General features: G+C 35.7%; 1 protein-coding gene across 1 annotated transcript in view; it reads right to left on the reverse strand.

Annotated features, from left to right (window-relative positions):
- The window catches only part of FOXP2 (forkhead box P2), a 579,029-nt gene that overhangs the window by 118,332 nt on the left and 437,566 nt on the right, over positions 1-23,131 (reverse strand). Inside the window, exon 6 of the mRNA XM_054725917.1 lies at positions 14,276-14,336. Within this exon, the coding sequence (XP_054581892.1) occupies positions 14,276-14,336 (61 nt within the window). The remainder of the gene's footprint in view (positions 1-14,275; positions 14,337-23,131) is intronic.

Genomic DNA, 23,131 nt, shown 5'->3' on the forward strand with positions numbered 1-23,131 from the left:
ACATAAGTAAAAACAGATAATCTAGCTAATTTGTCAATTTCTTAACATATGCATTCTGAAAACTTACCTTCTTATTAATGGACTTTCAGCATTAATGGATACCCCATTCCCTCACCCAAATTAGTCCATTATATTAAGGTTTTACGGTATTTTCAACAACATTTACATACTTCTGAAACATTACTTGGTCAGTAAGAAAAAATTATCATTAGATTAGAGGCCCTGGTACATGGTCCCTCAACCTGGCCTGCATCCTCTCACAATCCGGGACCCCTCAGGGGATATCAGACTGCCAGTTTCAGTTCGATCCCCTTAGGCCAGGCCCAGGGATCCCACCAGTGCACGAATCTGTGCACCAGGCCTCTAGTATGCATATAAGATCTTTGGTTAATCTCTTCCCACACTCTCCTTTCCCCCCTTCCCTCTGAGATCCAACAGTCTGTTCCATGTTTCCATGCCTGTGCATTGAGCATCTGCCCCTGGTGGTCAGCGCATGTCATAGCTACCGGTTGAATGGTCAAATGGTCAAAAGGCTGCTTAAGCTTTTATATACCATAATTTCGAATATTGCTTACCATTATAATTTCAGTCAAAATTGTACTTGCATCCTGATTCTATGAAGAGATACTTAGATTAAGCTCTATGAATGACGGCAGAAAACAATATTTCACAGAAGCAAAAGAAAAGGAGATTACTCTGTAAAGTGCCTTCTATGTGCCAATCACTGTACTAGAAGTGTTTTTAGGCATTTCTCATTATGTAGCATGAAAAAACAAAATAATTTCCCTCAAAAGTAATAATATAGCAACAAAAAAGTTGAGTACTTTCTATACCATACAAATTTTATGGTAGCCAGATGTGACTTTGTTATCCAGGACATAATGTGGACTCTATGAACTTAGCACTCTAGGTAGCAGGCAGGTGGGAGAGACTTGAGTGGGCAAAGGCATGGAGGTGAGAAAGGCTTGGGCATGTTAGGGCAGAGTAAATATTTTGATTCTTTTTGAGTCAGTTAAAAATAAAGAAGTATAAAACACATCTGACAAGAGGGGGGTATTTTAGAAAAATAGAACAGATTCAAGAATGCCAAATAAGTGTTTCCACTGTCAAGCAGAAGTGACGATATAATGAGAATAAAAGATTTAATGAGCGAGTAAAGTGTTGCTTCAAGGAAGATTTTAAAATGTAACTAATAAAAAAAAATGTAACTAATAGGAAAAATATAGAAAGTTGTCTGATTAAAAAAAATCAAATTTTTGAGAACATAAGTTGGAACATTTCCTGGTGATTGTCAAATCAGTGTTGTGTCCTTTTTAAAATATATTTTATTGATTTTTTTTACAGAGAGGAAGGAAGAGAGAGAGAGAGTTAGAAACATTGATGAGAGAGAAACATCAATCAGCTGCCTCCTGCACACCCCCTACTGGGGATGTGCCCAAAACCAAGGTACATGCCCTTGACCAGAATTGAACCTGGGACCCTTGAGTCCGCAGGCTGACACTCCATCCACTGAGCCAAACCGGTTAGGCCCTAACTGTTAGGGCAATGTGTTGTGTCCTTGTTAGAAGTGGGTGGAGCTGGAAATCCCTCATTTAAGGAGGGGGAGAAAAGGGAAGTCAAGGTGTTCAAGGACACTAAAATGACTCAAATACTTGGGCATTCTTCTAATGTGATGGAGGGAGCTTAATTTAAATTATGTTTGTAGTGGGGTAATTCAAAAAGGCCAGAAAAATGCCACGGTGGTGTGAGGTAAAAGAGAGATACTGAAGTCAGTCCTAAATTTGGATCTCATCCTAATTATCTACTAAAATGTGACCCCATGCCCTAGCTGGTTCCCAGGTTCAATTCTGGTCAAGGGCACATACCTTGGTTGAAGGCTTCATCCCTGGTCCTGGTTGGGACGTATGCAAGAGGCAACCAATCAACGTGTCTCTCTAACATCAATATTTCTCTCTATTATCCTCAGGTGAGGATTAACAAAAATAAAATTTAAAAATGTGACCCTAAACAGATTATTTTAATTTTTAGTTGTGCTCATTTTCCTCAAAAAGAAAAACAAAATAGGTGTATATAGGTAGAATAAAAGGCTTCTGCTTGCATGGCCACATTGCGATTTTGCCTCACAATAGCTGACACACTTCTATGAGTTTACTCATCTTCAAATTTCCATCCAATTCAGATGAAAGTGAGTTTCTATTCCCTTTAACGATGAATTAATTCCAACTCTGCCCTTAATGCCAGCATTCTCCCTCATCCCCTTTCACCTTTCTATGTTTTTCCTTCTTGCATTTTCAATCTTTTCATTTCCACTGCCCCCCTCCCCAAGGTGCTTTCTCAATTTTGCTTCCTATCAAGCCCCCATCCAGTCAACTGCCTTTTAAAATTATATATATACTACCTTATAATAGACAAATATGCAAATTGACCACATCTTTGCTACGCCCAAGCCACACCCACCAACCAAGCCACGCCCACCAACCAATCAGGACTGAGTATGCAAATTACCCCAACAAAGATGGTGGCTAATTTGCATATCAAGACAGCTTAGAAAGAAGCCAAGAGATGCTGAAGGGAGCAAAGCTGTGGAGAAGCAAGCAAGCCGGGGGGAAGAGAAGGGAGGAGCGGAGGCGGGGCGGGCTGGCGGAGAAGGCGGGCCGGGGGACAAGGGAGGAGCGGAGGCGGGGCGGGGTAGAGTGCAGCAGGAAACCCTAATGCAGGATTTTTCCTGCAACGGGAACGCTAGTATATATATAATTGATTTCAGAGAGGAAAGGAGAGGGAGAGAGAGTTAGAAACAGCAATGATGAGAGGGAATCATTCATCAGTTGCCTCTTGCACACCCTCTACTGGAGATTGAACCCACAACCTGGGCATGTGCCCTTGACTGGAATTGAATCTGGGACCCTTCAGTGCACAGGCCAATGCTTTATCCAATGAGCCAAACCGGCTAGGGCCAGTCAACTGCCTTTTAATCAGCATTTCCCCCAAAGGATTAGTGTATACTAGTTGTCATCTCTACATATACCCTTAGTTACCATTCAAGTCATCACCATAGACTATATTCTGTTGAAAACACTCTTGACAAATCTGATTACTTTCTTCATGTCTCAGTCTTAAAACTACCTTCAGTCTGTGATAATACTTTTAAAATATCTTTCAGCTGTTAAAAAATCTCTTCGATTGTCATTGACTGCTGGCTCCTGGTTCTCTACTGTCTCATAGTCACATTTTTACTCGTTTTTTTTTTCTTTTTTCTCTCACCTTGAAGCTTCTCTATGTTTGTCTTCTTTTTTAGAATTTCCTTCAAAATTATGGTATAACTTCCAAAAATGCACCATCATTAACTCATTGCTAACTGTCTCCTGAACAGGGATATCCCACTATAATGTAAATATATTTCTCAAGCAACACATTATCACTATCCACACTTCTTACTACCAACACACCTGCTATTCTCTCTGTGTCCTAGATATCACCTGGTTCACAATCATCCAAATACAAATATCCGGACACAAACTAATAGGGATCTCAAAATCAAGGCATTGTATTGTCCCTCGAATCTGTCCTCTTATTCCCTTACCTGTCCTTCTGCTAGTTAAGATTACTATATATTTTTTTTTTTTAGACAATATCATCTGGACACATAGACTCCAATATTTTTTCTAGTCCCAATCATTTCTTCCTATTCTTCCCAAGAATATCTTTAAACAAAATAGTCTAGTTATGTTACATTCAGATTTTTTTGAGTATGTTGACTTAAGGTCCTTTAAGAGAGCAACTCTAATCTTCAAATTTTGGCCATGGTCCATATTTAAAGATTGATATGCCAACCTTCTCTCTCTTCTGTAATCTAGCTTTTTCTGCTCCCAATGCCTACAATGCTCTCGATAGTTCTAGTGTGAAGAAGTTCTGTTATGTTTTGTCAAAACTTCAACTCAAGTACACCGTTTCCATCTACCGATCTCTAATTCCTCAACACAATGATTAAAAAACTTTTTACAGTTTACATTGATTTTTGAGTCCTAAATTATGTATTTCCCATCTTCAAAGTCAATACTTCTCCAATATAGGTGATTACTCATTATATTACTATAAATATTTTAGACTTGTGACTTATTCACAGTACATGTTCAGTGAATATGTGTTGAATGGAATTGAGTATGGGGGGTGTCAAAGAATAATTACAGAAATGCACATTGGATTATTGTAGACATATGAGATCAAAAGACTGATTAGTCAATGTGAATTACATTAGTGAAAAAGCATTTATACGGGATAGTAATTGAGCTTGGCCTTGCATAACCAGTAAAATTTGATAAGCAGAAAAAAAAGGAGGAAGCTACAGAGTGATAATTACATAAGAAAAGGAATAGAACCCTAGCTGGTATGGCTCAGTGGATAGAGCGTCCGCCTGCAGAGTGAAGGGTCCCAGAAATTGATTCTGGTCAAGGGCACATGCCTGGGTTGTGGGCTCGATCCCCAGTGGGGGGCATGCAGGAGGCAGCCAATCAATGATTCTCTCTCATCATTGATGTTTCTATCTCTCTCTCCTCCCTTCCTCTCTGAAATCAATTAAAATATATATATTAAAATTATTTTTAAAAAATGGGATACTGTATGTTTGGGAACAGAAAGTAGATATATCAATCAGGACCAAATGGCTTTGTTTCTAAAATAATAGGGGATGAGGCTGGGAAAGAAAAAAAGGCCTATTTGGGTGGAGGGCACATCATTGCAAGGCTTAGATTTGTAGTTTTATCTAACAGACACTGGGCAGGCTTTAAAGACTGTATAAATCATTAGAAAGAGAATTAGTAGCAATTATCCTATAATGCTAACAATAAAAAATAGTATGTGATAATTAACAATGGTGAAATTGGTTGCTTGAGATGGACTTTTCTAGAACCATAATTTCTCAACAGAATTCTCTGTACTCAATTTACAAGTGTTATGAATATATTTTACAGGATCAAAGTTGTATGTTATGGACTTGGCATTTCTTCTGGTCAACTCAAGAATTCATTCTGAGTTTTACCTGTTTAAATGCTTGATATTTCAATATCAGACTTCAAGCATCGTCTGGCCCCCTTTTCTTTGTATTTCAAGATCGGGACAACCCACTAGTAATTGTTAAGACAGAACAATCGTCTGATGGATAGTAAACGGGAAACCTAAAACGCCAGAGAAACCCTCCTTGTTTCTCTTTGTAGAGCAACTGATTTTGCTTGAATGTGTAATCTAAATGAGGGGATAAGGATTGTAAAGAATAAAAACTTTGTAACCATTAAGCATATTCCTTGAAGCATTAAGAACTAAATTAGGAATTCCCTGTATACCTTTAAAAATAAGTCGTTTTACTAGCTGAGGTTCTAATAAAAGAATGAAAGCAAGAAATCAATAGTCTGGTATTCACTTTAAAATGTTTTGGGGAGAATCACTGAGGATCCTTATACTTTTCTTTACTAAAACCTCAAACTATAAATACAACTGTATCAGATACCTGATGGAGATTTTAAAAGTATCTCAAGAGTAAAGAACTATCACATCAACAATAGCCCCTCCTCCTTGAATTCAATAAATGAGGAAAACATATTAGGGAGGATAGATTATTTGGTTTTGTCAATTATAAAATTTAAAGTTGAACTAGATGAACCACAAAGCTCCTTTTGGATAAAATTGTCTATTAGTTCAGATAGGATGGAAATGTATTTGGGTAGACATCCACAGGGCGCAACGCTTCTAATAAAACAGAGTGACTACTCAGGTAATATAGAAAGAGACAAAGGTAAACATGCAACAAATATATTTTTGGGCTTAATGTAAGAGATTATAAGAGAGATGCAACATGCACTTACAGGCAAACAAGGATTTAGGGATAAACAGTAGCACATATGTTATTCATATTATTTTTATTGTATTTATGTATCACAGATACTCATTCAGTATGCCTACATAATGCTTTAGAAATATAAAATTCCTGAACCTTTGAGCTATCAAATTTTGATGGCATCATTTATCAATACTCTACCTCAAAAATTATACATGTGAGTTTATAAATTATGCCTAAATTAATGAGAATTTATCTGAGATATTTATTTGATGCCTCCTATTCACTGTAACATCTCAACCCACTCTGTTTTGAGCCAGAATAGATATTTTACATGTAAAATTCAAAATTAAGATATTATATTATTATTCTTAAAATATTGAATACAGCTTATGTAATTTGGAGTGTGATGTTATAACTGATACTCTGGATTTGAAAGGTAGATTACTTTTGTCAATGTTTCAAAATATCTCACTCTCTCTTTCTTAAGAGAGAACAGGAGAAAGTACTCCTGCTGAAATTGTGATCATGACTTCAGAAAAAAGAGCTTAGGAATATGGTTTCGTGAGTATTTCATGCTATTCCATAATGTTAAATATGACAAAAATTCCATAGGGAAATACTTAACTTCATATAAGGCTTTATTCTTTATCTTATCATTAGTGTGAATCTGTTTGCACCAAGTTTATTATAATAAGAAATATGATAGATTGAAAGTAAAGGAATGCAATTTCATCTAAGTTGCACGATGCATTATATGATTGTAGCACGCCAGAACTCTGTTAACAGTAAGCTTCCTGAACTCTGTTAGATCAAGTTTTAAAGTACAGCATGCAGTTTCAGGTTTAAGCTTTAATGTTAATGGGAATTATGTGTTGCTTAAAGTAATGTCCTATATATGTGTTAAAATTATATGAAAAAATCCAGAAGTTTAGAAATATTTTAAAGTAAATGTATTGTTGTATGAGTGGCACCAATAATAAATATTTGATTCCATAATTTGTTATTCCTGTGTAAAACAAATAATTTATTTGCCTAATGAAAATTACAAATGTAAACATTTAACTTCAAAAAAATGATTTGCAGATAAAAATAAAAATACATGCATATTATTTTACATAATTGATCATTTAAATATGCATGTGTATATATGTTCATGTGTGTGCACATGGGCACTCATGAACTTCAAAGATTTACAAACTAGAATGACTTGTTCTTTGTGCCTTTCCTTTACTATCATACTAAAACTAGAGGCCCGGTGCACAACAGTCGTGCACTGGGGGTTGGGGGGGGGTCCCTCAGCCTAACCTGTGCCCTCTCACAGTCCCAGAGCCCTCAGGGGATGTCCAAAGCCGTCAGTTGGACATCCTAGTGCTGCCGTGGAGGTGGGAATGGCTCCCGCCACCACCACTGCATTCACCAAACCAGCTTCTGGCTGAGTGGCGCTCCTCCTGTGGTAGTGCACTGACCACCAGGGGGCAGCTCCTGTGTTGAGCATCTGCCCCCTGGTGGTCAGTGCACATCAAAGCGATCAGTCGTTCTGCTGTTTGGTCGATTTGCATATTAGCCTTTTATTATATAGGATGTTTGGAAATATGCAATGACTATAGAATAGACTGTTAGAAGTTAATGCAGATTATATTTGACATTTGTAAAGATGAGGTCATTCAGGCAGATGAGGTGTCAAAGACTTTAACAGTTTATTTCACAAAATTTGTAATGTGAAAAAATACACTTTGTCTGAATGGGCACCATAATTCACATTATTGTCACATGCATATTCTGTTGTGCCTATCAATTTATTTGATGAAAATATATTAACAACAACAAGAACAGATAACTAAACAAATAATCCTTTCATCAGCTCCTGATTTTGGCCATACTAATGCTTTGGTAAATGGTCAAGAGGAATAAAATATTGATTATACATTTCAAAGAAATGTCTTCATTGAAAAAGCTCCACCACTGGTCCTTCCTGGCATAGACATAAGACATAAGAGAATTCATGGCAATCTCTACTTCTGCAATAAAACAGAAGGTGAGCTCTGGCCAGTAATTGCTCAGTGGCTAGAGAGTAGGCCTGCACACTGAGAGTCTTGGGTTTGATTCCAGGTCAAGGGCAGTACCTAGGTTGCAGGTTCAATTCTTGCCCCCATCTGGGCACAGACCACTTGGGGAGCATGTGGGAGACAACCAATCAATGTATCTCTTTCACATCAATGTTTCTCTCTTTCTCTCTCCACTCTCTTTTCCTCTCCCCTCTCCCTTCCACTCGCTTTAAAAATCATTATGCTAAGTGAAATAAGCCAGTCAGTGAAAGAAAAATACCACGTGATCTCACTCATTTATGGATAATAAAAAACATTATAAACTGATGAATAAAAATAGATATAGAGGCAGAGATGCATCGAACAGACTGTCAAACTACAGTGGGAAGGCTGGGGAGGGTTGTGGGGGGAAGGTAAGAGATCAACTGAAGGACTTGTATGCATACATATAAGCATAATCAATGGACGCAAGACACTTGGAGGGGGGGTGAGGGGATTGGAGGGGAGACTGGTGGAAGGTCAAATGGGAAAAAAAAGGAGACATATGTTCTACTATTTGTAATATTTTAAACAATAAATAAATAAATAAATAAATAAATAAGTGGAAAAAATATCCTCACTCATTGGGTGAGGATTAAAAAAAAAAAGGTGAAAGGCAATTACTCAGGAGAGGGAAGTATCTAGAATAAACAGCTCAGGGAGCTACATCTCAGCCAAATGAGGTGTATAAATATAATTATTAATATCATGAGCTACACTAGGAAAGAAAAAGATCAATCAAGCAGTTACATACCAATGTCAGCCAAGGTTTTAAAAATGAAAACCTTTATTCTTTTTCCAGTGAAGAATCTGGAAGACTTTTCATACTGGCCTTAAACATGTTCACTATATTATAGCTTTATGAAATGAACAAAATCAGCTATAAGTATTTGAAGTATTTGATTATCCTAAGTTATATTTCATACCAAAGGACCTATTATAGTATCAATGCTATTGTAATAGTGAATAAAAACTACTCAAAATAAACATGATGAATGAACAAATCTAACTTGTATTGCTTCATAATAAGTTCAAATTTATATTAACACAACTTTAATAGAAAGCATTAAATTCTCACAATATAGGTTTTATAGGAAATACTTTCCAAAAATTTATCACAACATTATCCCTGGTTAATTGTCTCCAGCACGTTATTTAAAATTATCAATACTACTAGTAAGTAGTAATTTTATCGTGAACTTTTGGTTAGTCTCTGCCAATACACTGATAATAGATAAAAAAGAAAACACTGGAGTTAATGTAGTACTGTATAGCCACTTATGTCTCCTAACTTTGTTTCTTCATGTGCTCTAGCTGGATACAGACAAGTGGGGGGACAATCACTTTCCCTCATTCTTTAGCCACGATTTTCCTTGGCTACCAGAAGGATATCATTTAGGTCTGCTGAAGCAGGGCTTTCTCTTCTACTTTACTATTTACTGCTTACAAATCAGAAAACAATTGGATAACACTGTGTGTGTGTGTGTGTGTGTGTGTGTGTGTGTGTATGTGAGTAATGAAGTCAGTGATCCAAAGAAATAATGAATATAAAGACTTTCTTTATAGTGATGAACATTTTCATCTGTCATAATCATGACCCGAGGTACAATGCCCGATGTCTCTTATTCAGTGTTAATACGAAAATATATATTTAAATTTATGTCAATTAGAATTGTCTCTTTGGTCCAAGCAAGATTATTACATTGATGCTACTCTAGATACTGACTCAGAAATCTATTCATATTTCCTATGTATCAGTTATCATGCTAAGTACTTTTTGTGGTTATCAAATTTAGTACCATTACTACCCTTTCATGTAAATACTATTGTCCTATTTTTATAGATTGAGAGCATAAGGCTTAAAAAGATCAAGTAATTTTCCCAATATTCAATCTAGAAAACTCATTCCAGCACTCATGGGATAGATTATTTGGTGCTGGGTCCAATTTATAAAGCCTAAAGAAAGAGATGAATCTGAAAGCGAAAGTAAGAAATTCTTAAAAATCATCCCTCTTGCCTTTTTCTTATTTGCTCTGATCCACAATTGCCATAACAATGAAACATTGAGGAGGCAACCATAACGGAGTAAAGATCTGTGAGGAAAAAGATCCAATGTGGTCAATATAATTTAATTGACTATAAATGGCATAAAACCAGCTGGCCCAAGAGCACCCAAGTCTCATTTTAAGTTTATAGGTCCAACACATTTTGTTCGTCCAAATATTTGAAACAACGTTAAAGGTTTTGAAAATAAGACCCAAATGACAAAAGCATTTAACATAATTGCCTTAACACTTAGAGCTAACAGGCAGGATCCTATGTAAAACAGTATTCGTAGGTGTAAAAACCTATATACAAGACTAACAGTAGATTATCTGCAGGTAGGTGTTGATGAGGCCATTCAGGCAGATGAGGTGTCAATCAGGTCTAGTCACTGAGGAGTGAATTTGGGTTATGATTATGAAGCAGGGAAGCCAAGGATTGTGAAGTTTAGGATCTGGACAGGAGTTAACCACTAGTGAAGTTGTTTTTTTTCTATATGGGTGGTGGTGGTTGGGGGCTGGGAGGACAAAAGGCATCTATCCTAGTACTAAAGTTTGAAAGAAAAAATAAAATAAGTGAAGATTTTTCCAGATTAGAATTAAGTATACATCACTTGAAAATACTGAGTGAAAAGCAAGTACTGAAAAACAGTCTCTCACAATGAAGTTCTCTTGCTCTCTTACTCTTGTCCGTTAAAGCCATAATTCGGTGCTAGTTGCTATAAAATTCAAAGTTATAATAAGGATATTATGTTGTTACTCTTAGAATTTTAAACATACAGCCTATGGAGCCAAACATTTCCTTTAAATACAGCAGATAAAATTTAAGATTACAATTTTCAGGTAGAGATGATATGTGAGTACATTTACTACTACTTGCTGTTGTAATAAACTAGTAGAGGCACAATAAATGTAATCTATTACTCTGTACTTAAAGGTATCACTACTATTCAACAACCTGATAATAAGGCATAATATTGAGATGATGGCTGATGTCTGATGGCTACTTACATACCAAAATGCCAGAAAATGCTCCTCCGAAATATATTCTATTGCATTTTTTGTTAGGAACTTGATACAAAAAACATCTGAAAGAGGATGGTGGAAGGCTTTAGACAACTGCTGAATGTCAAATATGTAACATTACCTGTTTCTTTAAGGTAATAGGGCTTCGAACTACATTTAGTAATTGTGACTTTTTACCCTGCCATTTATGGTACTTTAGGCTTATTAATAAACTTATAGAATTTTCATTTTTTAAGTCAAGGGGGGAAGTAAACATTAAAATATCCTGTCAATTTGGAACACATGCCTCAAATTTTGACTTTTTATTTATGAAGTTATCAACCATTAATAGGACATTATGTAGGATCTCTTAAAAATTTGAGACTATTACAGTGATTCACAATTTATTATAAATATCATTTATAAAGATTATAAAAGGACATAGCTGGCTTTAAGTATCCCTATCCTTTTTACACCTTTCTTCCTTGTAGCCAGCAGCAACCTCATGGTACTCCACACTTAGTATGGTACCACTTCAGCATAGGCATATGGTGCTTATAAAATTTAATAAACACTGAGAGCCATGCCTTTCACATAGAATTATCAATTATGAATAACATACAGTTCTGCTTTAGTTTCAATTTTTTTTAACTTTATTTTTATTGTTGATACTATTACAGTTGTTCCAATTTTCTCCCCCTTTCCTACTCCCACCCAGCCCCATCCATCCTTCCCTCTGGCCATCAGCAGACTGTTGTCTGTACCTATGGGTTATGCCCATATGTTCTTTGTCTAATCCCTTCACCTTTTATCCAGTCCCCCTTCTTGACTCCTTGAGAGCTGTCAGTCTGCTCCATGTATGCCTCTGTTTCAATTTTGTTCATCAGTTTGTTTGGTTCATTAGATTCCACCTGTACTAATAAGTGATATCATATTGCATTTGTCTTTCTCTGACTGGCTTATTTCACTTAGCATATTCATCTCCAGGTCTATCCATGCTGTGGCTAAAGGTAAGATTTACTTCTTTTTCATGGCTGTGTAGGATTCCACTGTGTAAATGTACCATAGCTTTTTTATCCACTCATCTACAGATGGGCACTTGGGCTGTTTCCAGATCTTGGCTATCATATTATGTAGCCATTTTAACTTGCAGAATGTTTATATTTCTGATAGTCAATAAAGAAAAATAAGCATCTACTTCATATATGCAGCATTCCCTTTGGGCTGTGAAGCCAAGAAGCATCATTAGCAAAACCATTTGGTGACTAATTACGTAGCATCTTGGGTGCATTATAGGAATGGCAAACACCTGGTCCATACATTGGCACGCTCCCTCTGCCCAGTAACCATAGCAGACCTCACTAATTCATTCCGCTGCTCTTTCTGTCTTAGAGACCAATGGCAGCCTCACTAACATGGAACAACTTCAGACTCCTAGTTAACACAACACTCAAGAAGCCATAAGCAGTTTGATATATCTTCGGAAAGACCAATACACTGGTAACCGCAAACTTCAGCATGCCATTAGGAATTGCGTGGCATCAGGTGAGTCACTTAATGTCTCCTAGGTTCCTTTTCATTCTGAAGGTATGTCAGTGAAATCATAAAGATCTGATACTGTAGATTTCACATCAAAAGAATAAAGAATGATTTTTCAAACAGTAGCAGTAGTTTTAGATAAAGAACAAACACTATTTGTAATTAAGCCAGCTCACTCTACAATCTAATATAAAAATTTTTTCTGAGGAAAAAGTGTCACCAATTAGGAATACTCCTGTTACATTTTTAATGCACTATTTTAAGGCATATTTTGGGATGAATCTTCTTTACAAAGTAAAATATAAAGTTATTTTTAAAGTTTAACTAATTTATTTTTTATCTTTATTGTTGAAAGTATTATATATGTTGTCTTTTTTCTCCCTGTTGACTCCCTTCTAGCCTGCCCCAGCCTCCCCACCCCATATGGGGGGTGGGGGGAAGATATCAATCAAAGAACTGAAAGTTTAATTTAAATTTGTCTTCCTTCAAAACATATAGAGAATACTTAGAAATTAAGATAATTTTAGTCTTTCATGAAAATTTATACCATTTCAGCAAAACTTACCACTACTTTTTAATTTTTCTATTTTTAAAAAATGTTTTTATTGCAAAAAAAGCTCAGGAAGGACAAACACTTTAATATTAAAATTAATTAAATCCCAAACTAGATAATTTCTGATTATTGTGAATCATGCTTTATGTACAAAATTTATTACCAATATTCTGTATTCACTATTTCCATAAAATGATACATGCTATTGATGTTTCCATTTCTATTTTTGTTTTGCATCTAACATTTTTTAAAAGTTTCATGTTTATATACTTCCACAAATAATAGCATCCCATATTAAATTGACACTATATTTGAGAAAAAAACTTTAAAATTAAGGAATTAAATTTGTTATTCTTCATTCAGAAAGACACTGATTACTTGGTTTAAAGAGTTTTGTGTTCTATCAAGTATAAATTAGAAAATATTATGTAGAGAGTAGTAAAAAAATAGAAATTTGGGGTGAGCCAATTTAAGAATACTCTAATCTAAGGAAACTAGATAAGTCCATCAATTCTTTAGGAAACAAACAAAAATTTTATATATGAAAATATGCATATGAATTACATATTAGAGGTTCCTTGAAAATACAGATAACATATATGCCACATAGAAGCATGAAGTTGCTCTATTTAAAAATTCTTCAATGGCTATTTCAGCATTGTTATCCATTTCCAAGGCTAACTGGTATGTAAATTGGCTCACGAAAGCAATTTTCATTGACTGCTATAGTCTAAAGGAAAAATTACACTCCAGTGACAGAATATGTAAATAAACAAAAAGGCCTTGGCATATTTAAATGGTAAATCTTGCAGAACATGGAACAGCAACTTTCCCCCAAAATATGTATTGTATGCATCTATAATCTCTGTCCATTTATTTTCTGCATATCCATGCTGTCTCATCAAATGATTCCTAAACATTCAATAAAAATGTAGTGGTAATACTGCCACATGCTTTTATATATTTAAGGAAAAATTAAATGCCATCAAGTCACAGAAATTGGGAACTGTATATCTGATGAAATATAACTGAATTGAGAAGACAAGAAGCAACAGAAAACCAGCTAATCACATCTGTATCTTAACATTAAATACCTCTTGATTACCTACGTCAATGGAATGGAGTGAATAATTAAAAAAAATTATAGATAATCCACTTAGTGACATTGGGTCTGTAGCCTTGTGCTTAAGAGCTGAATTTCTAACTGCCCAATGTAACTTACTGCAGACGTGCTGTGTGGATGCACATCACCAGAAGAGTGGCCACAGACACATAATTTGTTTCTGGAAACAATTGTTAAGGCTTATAGTAATAATGTATGTTATCCTTTAAAAATATTTTGGATTATTGTCTTGGCAGGTCAACATAAATAAGGTATTGCATCTTGTCTTACAGTTAATAATAGTAGAGATTTTAAAAATAGAAATAATTTGGCAGATGGGAAGTTGAATATTTGAACAGAATGAATTAACTATTAACCAAAAAAAATTATTATCTACCATGATCTTGACTTAGGAAACTCACTTCCCATTTCCAAGGTAAAATTATGGCCAATGTTAATAAATATTCCTATAGATTTATACTATGATTTTAGAGATAGACTGTCACTTGTCCTTAAAACATTATCTCTTTTTGAAAAATAAAAGATTTGTAGTCAGTTACAACCAATACAAATGAACATAAATCCTGTCTTGTCATAAAAAGTGAGAACAATCACAAGACTCTCTTTAAGGAAACTGCCTTGACCATGCACTACTATAACACCATTTAATTTATATATGCCATTAAATATATATTTCAGACTCTGGGGCCAAACTCCATATTCTATGTTAAAACCTGTTGAATTGTGCCATTTGTACTGAAAACTACTCAAATATATAGCTTGCATTTTTATCTTTAAAAACAAAGTGATTATTTATTGGTTAATAATATAGAGTGTCTTTTTTTTACCTAAGTAATATTAGACATTTCAAATATATTTTTTTTCTGAAGGGCAAAAAGATTACACTGCATTTGGATAGACCATGTGACAAAACATCCTTAGACGTCACATATGATATGAAAGGATGATCTCCATTCATAAGATACACAAGAGAAACTATAATATATCAGAAAAGAAGAAAAGCAAGGAGGGATGCAGTAGGGTGTCAGGCAATATTTGTAGTGGTTTGATGCATGTAAATATTACACCTTACAAATCATTCTTTTTAAATACACCTCTAAAGTTCACGGACTTTGTTTAAAAAACATATTGTATATGCTTTACATGACCATATGCCATCTTCTTCAAGATAAGAGCAACATTAATTCAAACAAGAAAAATGGCTTCCAAAATATTCCTTTCCTTTTGTTTTCTACGAAGAAGTATGTCACCTGATGCTGGCAGATGAAAACGAGGGGAAAAAATTGTTCAAGCTATATTTTACTATCAGAATCCACCAAACACATTTTCATTTAAATCATTTTGTCAACAGCCTGTAGTACCCTTGCTAACCTTATTTGGCACCAGTGTATAATTAGATACACAGGGGTGTGACTCCAATTGAAGGTGTTGGCATTGCAGCACTCTGTGAAAATATTAACTATGAGGTTAACTCCAATTTTCTCTTCTTTAATTAAATGCACATGGTTCTAATGAGGTAACCTACTGTTCCTTGATAGCACTAATTAGCTAAGAGGAGAGTATACTCTCACACTGCAATTTAAACCTAAAAATAAGGTTGAAATATGCTAATTGCAGGCAATTTTAAAACAGTACAAGTTGAAGAACTAGTCATAATAAGAGAAACTGACTGCTTTACAGCTAGGCAGCTGTAACTTTGCTTAAAATCTAAACAAGCCACATGGTTGTTGGACTGCTATACAACAAGGTCATAGGTATGCTTAAAAGATGAAATCCTACTTCATACCATAGTAATTACCCACACTAACCAGAAATCCTTAGATGGACACTTTTCTATATAGGACCTCAAATAAGTGAACATCACAAGAACTCCAAAGTATCAAGACACGATTTATATTTAATATGGAAAATTAAACTCCATAAGTAAGGAACATTAGCTAAAACTCTTTCAAGAGCACCCCTATTAAATAAAATATTGTAATCTGTGTCTCCAAAATAGACAAACCATGTCCATGTGCTGAATAGTTGTCATTCTAATCACATGGTCAGAAGGAAACAGAGAGAGCAGTAAATAGCGTCAGAGGAATAAACAGGAAACGTCCAGACAATGTACAAGTACAGCGATGAAACTATCAAAAGATGCTGTGTAATAAAATCGTGAAGGGATGCACATGCCCAAATATCAGAAGGATTTTGTTAAAAGAAGAGGATTTCTACGACATTTCTTCTACAGGTTAGAGCATTGGGCTGGAAGTAGCCTGCAGCTTCACTGTTTCCCATTCTTAGCTCAAAATCCTCAGAAACACGGTTTCAGTAAATCTAAGTATAATCTCCTCTGTTTCTCAAACATTTCCCAACTATGATTTTAACTGATAAGCACTGAGATAACTTTTGACATACGGCAAGATTCTGAAGGACAGTCAGACATTATGTTTTGATTGGTGCAAAGTGTCTTTTCACTATTTGTCAATTCTGTAAAATCTATCTATGACATCATATTTTTATTAGCCAGAAACTTCGTTTAACTAAAATCACTCATTGTCTGACAATGGCAAATTTTTCTTGTTACCACAGAGAAAAACAAAGCATAGTAAAATAATATGGCCATGAACCTTTGCTTAGGGACAAGAGGGATAGAGATTGCCCCACACTGAGGACTCACAGTGACATTTTTCTGCTCCGGTCACTCTGCATGCAAAATCATAAAATACATATGGTTTAATCAATAGAAAGAGTTGGGCAAGCAATAAACAGAGTTAAAAAGTAAAATTTGTGGGGAAAAAACAAAGTCAACCTAATCTTATGTTGACTGAAGAGCAATAAACTTAGAAAGAAAGCAAACCATTTGAAAGGCAAAAGCTTTTACTTAACTCTCAACTAATAACTCCTAGACTTAAACGTATGTGAGAATAAATTTTGTACTACCATTAGCCCGTCATCATGTCTGGCCAAAAGGCTTGGTTGAAGAAACTGTTTTGCAAAACCCGCCCAGCTTCTTCTCCTGGCTGTCCTAGAGCTTTCGACAACAGAAAGAGCCCAAGTGTTGGCAAGAGATGCTAATAAACCTCTGACCGACTATGCCTTACCAGGACCGTGGAGTTGCAGGTCTGCACCGGACCAGGAAGGCAAATAAAATCAGTCATTTAGAAATGGGTCTCCTGGAGGCAAGCTGACATATTCCAAAAAATCACAGAGAAACACAATATGAATGGACGTTTTAAGTGTTTACATCTGTTTCAAATAAGCACCAAAAATCCTTTTAACAGTCAAAAGGCCAAGACAATGTATTGGAATGGGCTTTCAACATTAACGTTAGAAGGAATCTGTTCTTTAAATATGATTCATTGTAATTTTCTGTTAAAACAATAAAGAGTAGGTCAGTAAGTGTTGAAAACAAGAATACTAGCTCTGGAGACAGTCTGCCGGGTTCAGATCCTGACTTAACACTTACTAGTAGTGTGATCTTGAGCAAGTTACTCAGCTTCTCCTGGCCTCTCTTTCTCTCTCTAGAAAGGGTGTAATAAGTAACACTGTTAGATGGTTATTAAATTCAATGATTTGTAAAGTACTTAGAATAGTGCTGCTATCCATATACTGAATGTTTACTAGTTGCAAAGTTAATATTTATTAGCTATCATCATTGCTTCAGAACATTCATTTTTTTTAAAAATAAAAAGTATTAAAGTCCTACAATGTGTAAAATAATATTACACACTCTAAAGAATGCAAAAATTCTCAAGATGTATTTGCATTCAAATAGCCTTTGATCTGTCATTACTCTTTGTGGTATAAACCAAAACCTCTTCCACATGAATCAAAAGTATTTGTTTCTCTTTAGAAACCTGGTGCAGTGAAGCAAATAATAATAATAATAATAATAATAATAATATGAGTGTGTTTGCATTCAGTAACTAGGTAAATGGCTTCTAAGAAGAAATATAATTTTTTCAAAGATGATAAAGGTATGCTTTTCATAGGAAGTCGGTCAGTATTATATATTGATCTTTCCTGACAAATGAAAATATTTTAAATTATAATTTATTGAGGTTGGCTGAAAGTCTGCTCAAATTTTTCTTTAACATCTTTAAAACTTTAGGGTCACAATAGTTGGGGTAAAATGGTACCTAAATGGAATAGTGACCTACATGGTAAAAGTGCAAATTTTTTAAAAAAAGTTCAGCCAGTCAAGAAGTATGGACACTCTTGACATGATATAAAACAAGAACACAATTAAATGGTTGCTTGGTCTTTTTGCCACTCCAACTGCTTCTTTTGTAGGTTTGTTTGGCTGTTTGGAGGCCGTTCATCTCACCTGATGGAAACTGTCCCAGGGACAGTATGGCCAGGGGATGTACCAGAATGATATGTGTTGGCTTCACAAATTCAAACTACTTCGTCCTTCCTGAGCTCATCTCTGAAAAACAGGTTAAAAGCTTCGTGGCTCTGACAGAGGAGGGAGAGAGAGAGAGAGAGAGAGAGAGAGAGAACTGATTCCTGGGAAACATTTTGGGTATTTATTAATACCAGGGCTCAGAGTAGCTGGTGTATTATTTGGAGTCAGTCAGTAAGAAGCAGACACTGTGTGCGCCAGAGGACCTAATCGATGTGAGTACAGGCCTGAGGACTCTCATTCTTCATTCTGAAGAAGCAGTTAGCCCTGCCTTACTTCCTCCTGAAACACACACTGCAAAACCTGGAGAACATGGTGCAGCCGTCAAAGCATCGCTTTGCAGAGAAGAGAAATGAAGCCCAGGGAGCTGAAATTATTTACAACAGGTCACGCTTTTCTTTACTTTTTTAAAGCTGTTGTGCATCATAAAATACAGGTTCTCAAATGTCAGCATGTAAGAGAATTTCTGGGTAAGCTGTTGTAATTGCAGATTCTGACTTAAAGATCTTGGCTAGGCCCAGCAAGATGCATTTTAACAAACAGCTTGGTGATTGCTATCACACTTTGAGAAATGTTGTTTTCTGTGTTCAGGATATTTGTGTGACATGGTGTTTCATTGTTTTTATTCTGTTATTCACTCAGTCAACACTTTTCAGTACCTACTATATGCTATAAAATATATTAGCCAAGGAATGAACACTGTCCTTGCCTCCAAAGGAAGTGAGAAAAACAACGTTGTAAACTAAGATACGACAAAGTAACTGCCATTTACAGGGGCTCCCAGATTTTTGTTCTTCTTGAGCCCCTTTGGCAATCTGTTAAAATCTAGAATAGCCTACTCAGAAATAAATGTAATTACATAAAATAAAATATACGGAATTAGAAAAAAAAAGTTTTCCTTTCTAATTTTCTAATTCCAAATTTCAACAATATTTAAAAAGCCACATTTGTGAAATATTAACAAATGCACTTCTTTATTAATACATTAAATGTAAGATATAGTGGCAAGTTTTATAACCACTATAATTTTAAAGTAGTAATAAGCATTAACAATATTTGTAGATAGTTTTACCAAAAGCTATGTGATATGAACATATTTTTATTGGTGATAAGCAATGACAAAAATATTGCAGATACTAGCTATGTGATATGAACATATTTTTATTGGTGATAAGCAATGACAAAAATATTGCAGATACTATCGTGGTTTGTTACCTATATTCAAAATAGAAGAAAATATTGTCTTAATTAGAAGTGAAATTGAGATTGCTTTTTCCTCCATTCACATTAGTGGCCATTCTGAATTCTATATGGATCCTTGATCAAGAGACCCTACATTAGAGAGAAATACATGTTGAAGAGGTAAAAAATAGTTTGAGCATACTGAAAGAAGATATTTTCTAGCTTACTCCTAAAGAATAAGTAGAAATTTATTGGGGGGGGATGGTGTGTATGAGGGTAAGCAGGAGAAAAATAAGGGAGAATCCAAAAAAATTAGTATTTCGCCTTAAAAACATTATAATTTTGGGTATGGCAGGAGTGTGGTATAGATGGAGGAAGTGATGAAAAATAAGGCTGGAAAGATTAGGACTATGAGGAAATCTACTCATCAGACAAAAGGGATGTCTATTTTGTCTTGAGGTAAAGGGGAGTAGTAGATTTACTCTTTAGAAAACAAGAGAATAGCATGAGGGTATGGGCTAAGTCTGGGATTGGGAAATGCTGGTAGCTTGCAGCCTATACTGCCCAAATTTTATCAAAGAATCATTATAGCATAGGCCTAATATATAGCCACTAGAGGCCTGATGCACGAAATTCGTGCAAGGGGCTTGGCTTTCGCAGCCCCAGCTGCCTCTCAGCCCTGTGGCTCCGCTCCCCACCCACTGGTCGTTCCAGAAGGTCATTCCGAAGGTCGTTCCGAAGTCTGATCTAATTACCATATTAGCTCTTTATTTATAGGATAAGGAGAAAAGTAAACTCATTTTGAGGAGAGGCTAACTTAAGATTTGAAGACTACCTAAGTGACTATGTGAGAGGGTGTACGTCTGTAGAAGAAAGGACACTGGGAGTAGAATGTGATATCACTAGCAAGGTAAGAGGATAAAAGAAAAAAAAATATTCACTTCATTTGGAAATACTAAATTAGAGGTGACTGCAGACATTTAGGTAGGTATTTCCATCAGGCCTTCGTGTATACAAGCCTTAACTTCAGTAGAGAAGACAAGATATATACAGACTTGAGATCACTACCCTATGTGGCAGTAACCCTGAGGAGTGGATAAGTTCTGTCATGAAATTTAAAGGAGTGGTTCTTGTCCTGGCTGGTGTTACCCAGTGGTTAGATCATCCACCTGAACACTGAAGGGTCATGGATTCAATTCCAGTCAAGAGCATGTACCTGGCTTATACATCCGATCCCCTGCCCTAAATGGGGCCCGTGAAGGAAAGCAACCAATCCATGTACCTCTCTCATATCAATGTCTCTCCCTCTCCCCATCCTCTGACCCCTTTTCTTCCACTCTCTAAAAATTAATGGAAAAAACATCCTCAGGTGAGGATTAACAACAACAAAAAAGGGAGTGGTTCTCAATGTATGTCCTGTGTTAGCCTCACCTGGGGAGCTTTGAATAAATATTGATTCTGAACTCCACCTCCCTGAGCTTCTAAATTAAAAAAAAAAGCACCCTCAGCTAATGATAATGTGCAGCCAGAGTTGAATACCATTGACATAATAGTTGAACAAAAAAGTTATGGACAGAGATGAGAAAACCATCAAAAGACAGAGAAAGGGTATGGTCAGAGAAGTGGTGTCAAAAGCCTCAAGTGTTCTGACAGAGTCCAGTAGGATGAGACTTGAATACAACTCTCTGAGGTTTTCAGTGATATGCAATAGAATAATTTCAGAAGGGTAGTAGGGACAGAAAGAATGAAAGTTGAAGTGTAAACAATGATTTCCAAAAGTTTAATGATGAAGAAAAGGGGAGGGTTAGGAAGATAACTTGACATAAAACAGAAGTTTATATAAGATTTTGATTTGTTGGTGTTTTATTTATAAAGATGGGAAGATACAGAAAAACGGGAGACTGAAGGTACAGGAAAGCAAATGTCAGCTGACAGAGGAAGGTCATAGAAAAGGTGGGCAGGGACGGGTATCCTGCATAAGGGGAGAAATTGGCCTTGGAGAGTTCTTCGTAAGACACAAAAGAACATAATTAGAGGGGCCAGTGTAAGTTTGTTTTAAAAGCAGAGATGATGGATGCAGAGAGTTCTTGCCTGGTAACCTCTAAATTTTCTCTCTGAAATTAGAGATGAAGTCACTGAGAAAATAGGGGCGAGGTGAAAGGTAGGAGTTTGAAAGAGGGAGGTAGAGAGAGGTGTTAAAGACCAGTGAAACAACTGCTAAACAGTGATGAAGGCTACGCAGAAGAAGGAGACATTACTGGCTGGTATTGTGATTTTTTTAGAGAAATATTAAATAGCTTGCTTTGGGATAGTAGTAAGGAAAGCCATATAGTTTGGAGAATGGATGAACAAGTGCTGTAGCAGGATGTGAGGATGGCAAAAAATAGTGAGTGTCTCTAATGTCATTATTAAACATGGGATACAGCTTGGTCAGGAAGAAGTGGAGGTGGGTGGTGGTGGTGATGGGGTGTGTGGGGGGAATAACAAGGGAGAAGTGTGCTTACACTAGGGGGATTCCTTAGGTCCACCAATTCAAAATGGTTTTAAACAACTGGTCCAAGGCCATGGAGAATGTTATTAAACATGTTGATTAATAAATGTTCATAATTTTATGCTTGCTTTCTTCATGGCTCAGTGTAAAATTTTAAAAATAAAATACTTTTTTTCCCCTTGGTAAACCTGTGCCAAATTGATATATTTCATCAGTAACAAACTCAACATGAAAATCCAAATTTATAGAATTAAACTAGAGGTTATTATTTCCTTAATAGAATTATGCACATTAAAAATGTGGTTAAGATGATTTATTTAAATAAAAGCAAGCTTACTTAATATAAAGTCTATTTTATTAATCTTTAAAAGCACATAGGTTCTGCATAAAGTATAATACTATAAATTAGTGAATCCTCACGTGCAAATGCGTTAGTTGGTGCTATTTTCCTATACTTCTTTCTGATCTGTTTCTCAAATAGAGGAAATCTGTTGATTTTTGTCAATCCAGCACCTATTCCTCCAATAGCACCAGTGATTTCCTTTGGGGACCACCCCCATTCTACACCTAAGCTGCAATCTTCATATGCAAATTGGTGGGACTGGCTCAAGGGTGGACGGATGACTCAAGTAGGCCAATCAGATTCCTTCTCCCAGGAACTTATTCTTGAGATATGTGATGTCTGTAAAACAAATAGGAATTCATCCAACCCGATATTGGGACCAAAGGAGCCTATTAGATCCTGCTCTGACTCTTGTCCTTTCTGAGACCCTAATTTTGTCCAGCTTTTCTTTGTACTCTGTGAACAACTCTATATATTTTAATGGACTCTACTTTTTTTTTTTTTTTGTTTAAGCATTATGCCTATTTCTATAATTTGAAAACAATGATG

This window comes from Eptesicus fuscus, chromosome 14, assembly GCF_027574615.1.
Source record: "Eptesicus fuscus isolate TK198812 chromosome 14, DD_ASM_mEF_20220401, whole genome shotgun sequence".
Lineage (NCBI taxonomy): Eukaryota > Metazoa > Chordata > Mammalia > Chiroptera > Vespertilionidae > Eptesicus > Eptesicus fuscus.